General features: G+C 50.8%; 1 protein-coding gene across 1 annotated transcript in view; it reads left to right on the forward strand.

The window, feature by feature from the left end:
• LOC144769736 (C-type lectin domain family 2 member D-like) overlaps positions 1-13,161 on the forward strand; it is a 234,377-nt gene that overhangs the window by 16,344 nt on the left and 204,872 nt on the right. The window contains exon 2 of the mRNA XM_078653916.1: positions 7,311-7,433. Coding sequence (XP_078510042.1) covers positions 7,311-7,433 — 123 coding nt within the window. The remainder of the gene's footprint in view (positions 1-7,310; positions 7,434-13,161) is intronic.

A 13,161-nucleotide genomic window follows, 5' to 3' on the forward strand; every position in this document is an offset into this window, starting at 1 on the left:
CCCCACTCCCATCCCATCCCCCCCACTTCCAAGCCATCCATCCCCCCACTCCATCCATCCATCCTTCCCCACTCATCCATCCATCCCACTCCATCCATCCATCCCACTCCATCCATCCATCCCACTCCCTCCATCCCCTCACTCCCTCCATCCCCCCACTTCATCCATCCACCCCCACTCCATCAATCCATCCCCCCACTCCATCCATTCATCCATCCATCCATCCATCCCCCCACTCCATCCATTCATCCATCCATCCATCCATCCCCCACTCCATCCATCTATCCCCCACTCCATCCATCTATCCCCCACTCCATCCATCCATCCATCCCCCACTCCATCCATCCCCCCACTCCATCCATCCATCCATCCCCCCACTCCATCCATCCATCCATCCCCCCACTCATCCATCCATCCATCCCCCCACTCAATACATCCATCCATCCCCCACTCAATACATCCATCCATCCCCCCACTCCATCCATCCCCCCACCCATCCATCCCCCACTCCATCCAGCCCCCCACTCCATCCATCCCCCTCACTCCATCCATCCATCCCCCCACTCCATCCATCCACCCCCCACTCCATCCATCCACCCCCCACTCCATCCATCCATCCCCCACTCCATCCATCCATCCCACTCCATCCATCCATCCCCCCACTCCATCCATCCATCCATCCACTCCATCCATCCATCCATCCCCCCACTCCATCCATCCATCCCCCCACTCCATCCATCCATCCCCCCACTTCATCATCGATCCATCCCCACTCTCCCATCCATCCACTCCATCCATCCATCCCCCACTCCATCCATCCATCCATCCATCCCACTCCATCCATCCCCCCACTCCATCCATCCCCCCACTCCATCCATCCATCCATCCCACTCCATCCATCCCACTCCATCTATCCATCCCACTCCATCTATCCATCCCACTCCATCCATCCCCTCACTCCCTCCATCCCCCCACTTCATCCATCCATCCCCCCACTCCATCCATCCATCCCCCCACTCCATCCATCCATCCATCCCAATCCATCCATCCACCTCCCCCACTCCACCCTTGCCCCCACTCCATCCATCCATCCACTCCATCCACCCCCCACTCCCTCCATCCATCCCACTCCATCCATCCCACTCCATCCATCCCCCCACTCCATCCATCCACTCCATCCATCCATCCATCCCCCCACTCCATCCATCCATCCATCCCACTCCATCCATCCATCCCACTCCATCCATCCCCCCACTCCATCCATCCATCCCCCCACTCTATCCATCCCCCACTCCATCCATCCATTCCATCCATCCATCCATTCCATCCATCCATCCATTCCATCCATCCATCCATCCCACTCCATCCAGCCATCACACTCCATCCATCCATCCATCCCCTCCATCCATCCATTCCTTCCATCCATCCATCCCCCCTCTCCATCCATCCATCCCCCACTCCATCCATCCATCCATCCCCCACTCCATCCATCCCCCCCACTCCATCCATCCCCCCCACTCCATCCATCCCCCCCCACTCCATCCATCCATCCACCCCACTCCATCCATCCATCCACCCCACTCCATCCATCCATCCCACTCCTTTCATCCCCCCACTCCATCCATCCACCCCCCACTCCTTCCATCAATCCACTCCATCCATCCATCCACTCCATCCATCCTTCCCCCCACTCCATCCATCCATCCCCCCACTCCATCCCCCCACTCCATCCATCCATCCCCCCACCCATTCCATCCATCCATCCCCTCCATCCATCCATCCATCCATTCCATCCATCCATCCATCCCACTCCATCCAGCCATCACACTCCATCCATCCATCCCCCCACTCCATCCATCCATCCCCCCACTCTATCCATCCCCCACTCCATCCATCCATTCCATCCATCCATCCCCTCCATCCATCCATCCATTCCATCCATCCATCCATCCCACTCCATCCAGCCATCACACTCCATCCATCCATCCATCCCCTCCATCCATCCATTCCTTCCATCCATCCATCCCCCCTCTCCATCCATCCATCCCCCACTCCATCCATCCATCCATCCCCCACTCCATCCACCCCCCACTCCATCCATCCCCCCCTCCATCCATCCCCCACTCCATCCATCCATCCCCCCACTCCATCCATCCATCCCCCCACTCCATCCATCCATCCCCCCACTCCATCCATCCATCCATCCCCCCACTCCATCCATCCATCCCCCCACTCCATCCATCCATCCATCCGTCCCACTCCATCCATCCGTCCCACTCCATCCATCCATCCACCCCACTCCATCCATCCGTCCATCCACCCCACTCCATCCATCCATCCCACTCCATCCATCATCTCCATCCATATATGTAAATGTATTTGAGCTTGTAAAGCGCACTGCTACCCGTCCATAGGTCTCCTGGCGCTGTATAACTCTGGGGAACCCGTCCTGTCTTTCCCTGTGGGATGGTCCCTGCTGCGAGTCCCCAAGGTGGAGCCAGGCATCCCCGGAATTGATGGGGCCGTTGTGGAGATTAGGCAAGCTAATGCCCAGAGTTGCCGAGTGGAACCCCTGATTAGAGTAAGCATCGAAGCGAGAATTATCGAGTCCACTGACCCAGGTCCACGAAACCTGCCGCGTCGGGAATTGAACCCTGGTCCCGGGCCGGCTTCTGCTCTCGGGTCTGCCGCCTCTAACCAGTGAGCCACACTACTCCATCCATATCCATCTCCATCCATCCCACTCCATCCATCCATCCCACTCCATCCATCCATCCCACTCCATCCATCCATCCCACTCCATCCCCCCACTCCATCCATCCATCCCCCCACTCCATCCATCCATCCCCCCACTCCATCCATCCATCCCCCCACTCCATCCCACTCCATCCATCCATCCCACTCCATCCATCCATCCATCCCACTCCATCCATCCATCCCACTCCATCCATCCCACTCCATCCATCCATCCATCCCCCCACTCCATCCATCCATCCATCCATCCCACTCCGTCCATCCATCCCACTCCATCCATCCATCCCACTCCCTCCATCCCCTCACTCCCTCCATCCATCCATCCCCCCACTCCATCCATCCCCCACTCCATCCATCCATCCATCCATCCCGCTCCATCCATCCATCCATCCCCCACTCCACCCATCCCCCCACTCCATCCATCCCACTTCATCCATCCCCCCACTCCATCCATCCATCCCACTCCATCCATCCCACTCCATCCATCCATCCCACTCCATCCATCTATCCCCCCCACTCCATCCATCCATCCCCCCACTCCATCCATCCATCTATTCACCTGACTCCATCCATCCCTCCCCCGCCCCACACTCCATCCCTCGCCCACACTCCATCCCTCGCCCACACTCCATCCCTTGCTCTCTTGCCCTCCCTTTATCTATCTATCGCCCTCACTATCAATCGCATCACCACAGCATCACTCAGGGACACCACAACATCACTATGCGCTACCAAGGCATCACTGAACGCCACAGCATCACTCGTCGCCGCCACAACATCATTCAGAGCCACCACAGCATCAATCTGTGCAACCATTCAACGACAACTGATTCAAATATGTTCTCTCAATGTTTCAAACTTTATTACAAATGTCACAAAAAAAGTTTATATTTTACTTCTGTTCTTGTATTTTCATCACAATAAAATGCACTAAACATAATCTTCCAAAAAGTTATTTGCAAAAGTTTAAGCTATTGCCATTATAAATTACAATAACTTTTATTTAAGTATTAAATATTGAAAAAAATACAACCCATTGTTATTTTTAATATTAATACATCTAAGTCATGTAAATACAACATATATTGCATTACAAATGCTATAGGTGTCACGTTTGCAAAAGTTAACACTATTGGCATTGTAAATGACAGTTATTAATTTCGCTATTTTCAAAACAAAAACATAAATAAAAAAATTGTCATTTACAATACTGATACCTCTAACTTTACTAATGCGAGCCCTATTGCATTGCAAATGCTTGTTTTAAATGTTGGAGTTTATCATGCACTATACTCTCATATTTAAAGTTCTGGGTTCACAGGCGACGAACGTGTCCAATTAAGACACCACAACGTTTACCCTGGACGCCTCAATAGTGCTCAACTGAAGAGTAGAAGAGGAGGCCAGTACATGAATGGTACAGCAGCACTCTGAAATAGGGTAACCAACCGTCGTAAATTTCACGGACCGTCCGTAATTGGGACCTCACGTCCGTTGACCGTGAGGATCCCTTTTACGGACGCCTTTTGTCCGTAATTTTGGCCTTTGGGTAACAGCAATGTTCCCCTGTGAGAATCCTCAACGCCCTGATGGGGCGCCTCTCACTCCTCTGAGTGCAAGAGCAGCCCCATCCCGCCCATGGTCATTCCGAATGCGGCTGATTGCCACATACAGAATGACAATGGGCCAGTCTGGGCTGTGAAAGCATGTGGGGGGCCTCCTCCAGCCCTGGGCATCTTGTCAGAAGGAAGATAAATGTAGGATAACACCCATGCTGCTAGGAGGGAATCCAGTTCTTCAAAATAAGGTGGTGAAAGAACTTAAAACAAACATTGGCATAGCCAATATTTCTCGCATTAGGGACCTTAGTTGTAGGAAGCAGTCATTCCCGGGGGTGTGGGGGCTGCCTAGCTGTGCGCATGCGCCGAACTTTGCGAATGAGGTAAAAGCCTGGTGCAGGCGCAATTTACAAGTGTGTGCGAATGAGAAAAAGCCTGGTGCAGGTGCAATTTACAAGTGTGTGCGAATGAGAAAAAGCCTGGTGCAGGCACAATTTACAAGTGTGGAGTGAGAGAGCACCAGGCAGCTTGACTCACAGGAGTTCATGCACTGCACCTGTATACTCGGCATGGTTTAAGGAAACTCGACCCACTCCTTCCCAGGCATCAAACAGATATTTACCAAGAAACTCTGAGAAGAGCCTGTCTGCTGCACTGACGGCTGGTGGTGTGTGCCCCTGGTGAAAGCGTGCACTAACAATTGGTGGTGTGTGTGTCTGGTCAAAGCGTGCACTGACGGCTGGTGGTGTGTGTGCCTGGTGGAAGCGTGCACTGACGGCTGGTGGGGTGTGTGCCTGGTGGAAATGTGCACTGACGGCTGGTGGTCTGTGTGCACCTGGTGGAAGCAGGAGCATTCACAGTGATACAAGACACAAATGAAACTGACGAAGAGGAGGGGAGGAGGGGGAGAAGGGAGGGGGAGTTGGAGCAGAGGAGCATGATTCACAGCTAGAAGACACACATGAAGCTGAGCCGGAGGGAGGGGGTAAAGGGAGGGGGGTATTGCAAGCAGAGGAGCCTGATTACAGCAATAAAAATACAGATGGCTGCTGTGCACGAGCTCGTGAACTCAAGCTGTAGGCCAGCAAAAGCCTCTGGTGCCACTTTTAAAAGCCACTCGAAGAGACATCATGCGCTGTCTCAGGCGAGACCTGAAAAGGGTTGTAGTTCTTTCACAGTACCTTCATTTTAGAACTGATGCATTTTCAATATTATATTCAAGGAAGCCAATGTTTCTGCTTTTTTATTTGTTGAAACTAATAACAATTGACTAAGCCAGTAGTCCTGGCTTGTTGTAGGTGTGATTTATTATGTCTGGGTGCAATAACAGACGTAGCAGAAAACCAGTCGGACGGCACACTATGCTAAGCACAGATTTTTATCTTAGGTGTTTTAAGCTACGCCCTTAATTACATCGAACACCCTATTTGGAGAGACCCCACAGTTTTGTGATCCCACTTAAAGCCCTGGAAACAACACCATGCCACATTCACCTCACGTCCTAGCACTGTGCATCAAGCATGACTTCCAAGGTTTCAGATCGACTGTGCAGGGGCATCTTGAACCCCTCCCATTGCTTTAGGAACCACAGCGAGGGGTGAGTTCCTGATGGGTCTCTTCTGTTCTGCAGAAGAAGGCTCAGCTCACAATTAATGTGAAAAGGTGGGTGAGAGAGTAAGTGAAGGGATGGGTGGATGGCTGAATGGATTAGTGAAAGGGTGAATGGTTGAATGAAATAGTGAATGGATGGATGATGAGAGAAAGAAAGGGTGGATGGATGTGTGAAATGATGGATGGATTGAATTGAGAAGTGAAAGGGTGAATGGATGGACAGATGTGTGAAAGGGTGGATTTAAGGATGGATGAGTGAGTGAAGAGGAGGGTGCATGGGCAAAACGTTGGATAAATGAGTGAAGGAATGGATGGATGAGAGAAAAGATGGATGATTTAAAGGATGGATGAGTGATAGGGTCAATGGATGGATTCATAAGTGGATGAGTAGATGGATGGTTGGGTGGATGGAAGGAAGGATGGATGGCTAAGTGAAACGGCCGATGGAGAGAGAAAGGGAGGATGGATGTGTGGATGACTGAAAGGGTGAATGTGTGGAAGGGTGAGTTACTGGGTGGATGAAAGGATAAATGACTGGATGGATGGATGGATGGGTGGAAGAGTGGATGGATGAGTGCACAGATAGGGTGAAAGGGTGATGGATGGATAATGGATGGATGAGTAAAAGGGTGGATGGAGGGATGGATGAGTGAAATAATGGATGGAAGGATACATGATGGATAGGTTTGCAAATGGTTGAAAATGTTTGGATCTGGATTATCTGCATCTTATGCTTGCCACTGTACATTTCACAATGTCTATCCGAGAAGATCTTCCCGACCATTTCTCTCACCAAACATGCCTCCTCAGGACCATGAATTGTAAACAAAATATCAGACTGGAGAACCCAGTGCTGTAACCATATATATTGATTATCATATGAAATACCACAAAAAGACCTGCACAGTTGATCAAAGCTGCGTGCATACTGGAAAACTGTGAAGTACACAATTGTTTCAACCTAATATAAACTTATTTTGACTAGTTCTTAAATGGTTGTCTATTTATTTACTTACTATGGCGCAACCTCCTCTGATGTATCTGTAAAACGTACCTTTTGTCCTGAATTTTGACCTCCTGTCCTGAATTTTTGTCCTGAATTTTGACACGTTGTCTGAATTTTTACACTCGCCATCCTGAATTTGCACCCATGCCAGTTGGTCACCCTACTCTGAAAGTGTCTGGAATAATAGCCTACCTGTTTGCCTGCTTCTGAACCCATCAAGGCAATCTTGTGTGTGTCTACAGACTAAGCCCCATTTCAGACCATTCAGCATAGCCAGGTCTCAAACAGACAGCTCAGAGTTTTCTTCACGCCACACCTAAAATGGCTGAAAGAGCTCAGAATTTTGTGTTGCATTAACTGGGTGGACTTTTGTTTTGTAGATGATCATAAGTGGACTGGCGGTGTGAGGAAAGCGTTGAAAGGAGTGACCCGATCCCACGCGGCACTGGGGCTGGCAGCTGTTCTGCTCTTCGTCACAGTGGGTCTCGTAGGGTACATCATAGGTGAGTATCAAAAACTTCACTTCATGGTTCTCCCTGGTAAGCAGGCATCGTCAACGGAGGGCGTGCGAAACCTAGTGGTTGTTGCTGGCTCTACTCATAATTTATGGAATACAAGTGTTTAACTAACATTGTGCCTGGACAATATTTGCGGATATTGCAAGTAAACCGAAGCTTGGAAATTTTTAGTTTGTTTGTTAACATTGTATTTAATTAGCAAAACACAGCTTTTCTGCCGCCCTAAAAAAAACAAAGCATATTAGTATGCAACATTCGCTCAGCCTGAAGAACCCCTAGATTGAACATTTATTTATGCAATTTTATATAGCGCGGACTTTACCAAAGGTGTCAGAGCGCTTTACAATATAATCAAGTACGTTACATGAGGAGATTTACAAATTTACACTTACAGATACAAACGGTATATTTATTTATTTGAAGGTCTTATATAGCGCGAACAAGATCCTTGCGGATATCAGAGCGCTTTACAATCAGTTAAGCTAGGTTTACAACGTGTAAATGTAGGCACATCAAGAATACAAGGCACATAGTAAAAAAGTAAGGCATAAGGGTACAACATGAGAACGTTGACTTAGGTAGTGGTCAGTCTGGAGGCCCTTTGTCCAAGTGAGTGTCAAACGAAAGGGGGTGCTTGGTCCCAGAGATACCTTGGACTATGGGTAAGTGAGTTTTGCCATGAAGAACTCTTTCACTTCCTTTTTGAATGAAACAGTGGAGGCGTTTAGCCTGGTTTCTGGGGGCAGTGAGTTCCAAATCCTGGGAACCATCCCAGAGAAGGTTCGTTTGTATGTTTTCTTCCTGTTGAATCTTTGGGGTTTCAGTAGCAGCTTTTCAGCGTTTCTTGAAGCTCTTGAACCACCTGAGATCGTCAACTTCTGTGTGAGGTAGCTGGGTGCCTTGTGGTATAGTCATGCATTATGAGTCATGCATGCTATCTTTAGGTGAATTCTGTCTTCAAACGGAAGCCAGTTCAAGGCTTTTAAGTCTGGGGAAATATGGGAGCTTCTCTTTGAGCCAGTGATGAGTCTTGCTGCTGCATTTATAGTGGCTCTTAGGGGTGCTGTTGATACTTTAGGGAGGCCACATAGGGAAGCCCTTCCGTATTCCACCCTCGGGATAACAAGCGCTTGAACTGCCAGCTTAAAATCGTTAGCTGGCAAAAATGGTTTCAGCTTCCTTAACGTGCTGATCTGGAAGTTTGCTCCTTTTGTTGCATTACTAATGTGTTTTTGCATGATAAGGTTGCTGTCAAGAGTTATTCCCAAGGATTTAGTTGAGTCTACAATGTTAGGTTTGACGTTGAATGCCGTGATATATTTGACCAGGTCTTGCATCATGGGGACTTTGGCAGGTGGTGCAATAAGGAGGAATTCAGTTTTTTGAGCGTTCAATTTGAGATGGTTTTCCGCCTGAGCGTTGTGTTGAGCACAGTAATGTCTTCTAAAGAGTGGATCTTGAGATAGAGTTGTGTGTCGTCCGCATACATGTGAAATTGGACGTTAGATGCATGAAGCAGTTCCGTGAGGGGTTCCAGGAAGAGATTGAACAATGTCGGAGATAGGGAGGAGCCTTGAGGGACTCCTAACTCGACTGGTACCGGATTAGAGAGAGTGCCGTTGATCTTGAATTTTTGCATTCTGTTATGGAGGAAGGCGGTGAACCAGTTTAGCACAGATCCAGATAGCCCCATTCTTTGATTTAGCATATCTATCAAGTTTTCATGTTTAACCGTATCAAAGGCTGAGGATAGGTCAAGCAGGATGAGAAGGCAAGCTCCGTTCTGATCTAGGATCTGAAGCGCATCATCAATGATGTGTGTCATGGCTGTTTCGGTGCTATGACCTGCCCTGAAGCCTGATTGGTGTTTGTTAAGCAGGTCGAAGTGGTCGATGTGCTTAATGAGTTGGAGATGAACGCATTTTTCCAGTAGTTTGGCCAAGGTAGGAATATTGGTGATAGGACGATAGTTGTTTAGGTCAGACGTGTCAGCTGAGGGTTTCTTTAGTATATGAGAGACCTGTCCAATTTTGAGGGAGTCTGGGATACAGCCTTGTTGTAGAGAACTGTTAATAATCTGGGTCCAAAGGCTCAAAAGCCATGGGGTCAAGTCTTTGGAAGAGAAGAGATTTGAGATCTGTTTTGAAAGTCTGGGTAGAGGTGGTGGTACGAAGAAATGGAAGAAGCGAGTTCCAGATTCTAACTGCATTGCCTGAGCAGTATTGAGCCATCGATCTTTGTTTTTAGGGCTCGCCTGCTGTGCGCATGCGCATAGCTGGCGAAGCTCTATAGGGGCTTAAACAGCGTTTACCCAAGCACGATTCCACTGGCGATTTCTTGAAGTGCATGTGCTTTTTAGGTCATTGCGCAAGCGCAAGCCCTAAAAAGCGCGTGCACAATGCCACCAGCCGCCTGCCTGCCTGCCTCGCATTACCACATCAAAGGCAGCTTCTCAGCGTGTGCTCATCCCCTAATTATTCACGGCCGGCCGGCCGTTCTTTCAGTTTCACGGCCGCCGGCCGTGTCTCCTTTTATGCTAACTCCCTCTGTACCTCTCCTTGCATCCTCCTCTTTACTTCGATTCCTGCCGTTTTCTCTCTTCTCCGGCTGTTTGTTTTGCTTCCTTGTTAGGACTTGTGCCCTGTGTGTAACGTAATCGGTGATTATGTAAAGCGCTCCAATACCTTTGGGTCGAGTTTGCGCTATATAAAATCTGCAACAAAAACAAGATGAGCACCTGGTCACTGGTGTCAAGGTCCCGAGTTGCCGACTTGCAGGATCGGAATAGTTGCAGAGGGCAGTCACGGATCAATGTGAGATTACAGAAGCCTTGGGTTAAACTAATTGAGGACACATGCTGTAATTAGCACGCAGTACTTTCAAAGCGCTACATTTCCTTAAGCAGGTGACACACGCTTTTGACTCACAATTAGAGCGGCGGCTCGATTTATCGACCTCGGTAGAATAAACACTCGCAGTGACTTCATATCCGTCCACGAGACTGACTGTCAGGCGCTACTGCCACACGCACCCCGGTAAAATCTCAGTCACTTCCTAAACAAGTCGTTTCTTATACTGTTGTGAAGTCTCACCCATTACCTATCACTCACCTCAAACTCATCAAGAGTGTCACTGGTTCCCCATCGTTGTGCACATGTGGTTCAAGTGAGCAAACTCCATAGCTTCGTCAAAACTGCTGAGGAGTCCCACCCAAATCCACGTCAGAGGTGTCAGGCTTCAATGGAGTCTCCTTAGTTATACGTCACTCACATCATTGGAGTCTCCTTCTCACGCGCCCCATCACTCACCTCAGGCAGTGCGCGTCTCTCTGTCATCATCAAACACCTCCTATAGTTCAATGGGGTCTCGGTCTCACTCCATCACCTACGTCATAGACGCCAGAGTGTCCCTCACTCCTCATACAGATCCATGGTTGAATGCAGTCTCCCCCTTAAACCACCTCTCTCCTCTGACTGTAAGGAGTCTCTCAGTCCCTACCGTAGGTCTCACGGAGACCACAGGAGTCTCGCTGAGTCCATTTCACTTGTTGCATACCCGTAAACGAGAGTCCCACTCACTCTCCAAAGGAGTGGTCCCTTACGCGGTACCTGTCGCACTCATTGTCCGTCATTCCATTAAAATAGCTCAGCTGGGTCTCTCTCACTCTCCACAGCGGTGGTCTCTTGCAGCGCTATTTTTTCACTTACTTTCGCTCGCTCACCTCAAATACTTGTGTCCCTCATTCGCACTGTAATAGTCTCATACAAAGTGTCACTCATTTCCCTTCAATAGCCTAAATGTCAGTGGGGTGTTCCTCGATTCCTCACTTCACTGGCCTCCCATGGTAGCCCTTAAACCACCTCTCTCCTCTGACTGTAAGGAGTCTCTCAGTCCCTACCGTAGGTCTCATGGGGACCACAGGAGTCTCGCTGAGTCCATTTCACTTGTTGCATACCCACAGATGCAGCCACCACACAGCTCCACAGATGCACCCACCACACAGCTCCACAGATGCACCCACCACACAGCTCCTCTGAGGCACCCACCAAACAGCTCCACAGATGCACCCACCACACAGCTCCTCCGAGGCACCCACCACACAGCTCCTCCGAGGCACCCACCACACAGCTCCACTGATGTACCCACCACACAGCTCCACCGACACAGCTCCACCGATGCACCCACCACACAGCTCCACTGAGGCACCCACCACACAGCTCCACTGAGGCACCCACCACACAGCTCCACCGATGCACCCACCACACAGCTCCACCGATGCACCCACCACACAGCTCCACCGATGCACCCACCACACAGCTCCACCGATGCACCCACCACACAGCTCCACCGAGGCACCCACCAAACAGCTCCAACCGATGCACCCACCACACAGCTCCACTGATGCACCCACCACACAGCTCCACCGACACAGCTCCACCGATGCACCCACCACCCAGCTCCACCGATGCACCCACCACCCAGCTCCACCGATGCACCCACCACCCAGCTCCACCGATGCACAGACCACACAGCTTCACCGACACAGCTCCACCGATGCACCCACCACACAGCTCCACCGATGCACCCACCACACAGCTTCACCGAGGCACCCACCATACAGCTCCACCGAGGCACCCACCATACAGCTCCACCAAGGCACCCACCACACAGCTCCTCTGAGGCACCCACCACACAGCTCCTCTGAGGCACCCACCACACAGCTCCTCTGAGGCACCCACCACACAGCTCCACCGATGCAGCCACCACACAGCTCCACCGACACAGCTCCACCGATGCACCCACCACCCAGCTCCACCGATGCACCCACCACCCAGCTCCACCGATGCACCCACCACACAGCTCCACCGATGCACCCACCACACAGCTCCACCGATGCACCCACCACACAGCTCCACCGATGCACCCACCACACAGCTCCACCGATGCACCCACCACACAGCTCCACCGATGCACCCACCACACAGCTCCACCGATGCAGCCACCACACAGCTCCACCGACACAGCTCCACCGATGCACCCACCACCCAGCTCCACCGATGCAGCCACCACACAGCTCCACCGACACAGCTCCACCGATGCACCCACCACACAGCTCCACAGATGAACTCACCACACAGCTTCACTGAGGCACCCACCATACAGCTCCACCAAGGCACCCACCACACAGCTCCTCTGAGGCACCCACCACACAGCTCCACAGATGCACCCACCACACAGCTCCACAGATGCACCCACCACACAGCTCCACAGATGCACCCACCACACAGCTCCACCGAAGCACCCACCACACAGCTCCACTGATGCACCCACCACCGCCGATGCACCCACCACACAACTCCGCCGAGGCACCCACCACACAGCTCCACCGATGCACCCACCACACAGCTCCACCGTTGCGCCAACTAAGCTCCACCAATGCACCCACCACACAGCTGCACCAATGCACCCACTAAGCTCCACCGATGCACACACCACTCAGCGCAACCACAGCATCACTCAGCGCAACCACAGCATCACTCAGCACCACCACAGCATCACTCAGCGCAACCACAGCATCACTGGTTCAAATATGTTCTTTCAATGTTTCAAACTGTTTTCAAGCTTTCACGCTTTATTACAAATCACAAAAAGATGTTAATATTTCACTTCTGTTCTTGGATTTTCGTCGCAATAAAAAATACTGAACATAATC

Source organism: Lissotriton helveticus, chromosome 7 (assembly GCF_964261635.1).
Source record: "Lissotriton helveticus chromosome 7, aLisHel1.1, whole genome shotgun sequence".
NCBI lineage: Eukaryota > Metazoa > Chordata > Amphibia > Caudata > Salamandridae > Lissotriton > Lissotriton helveticus.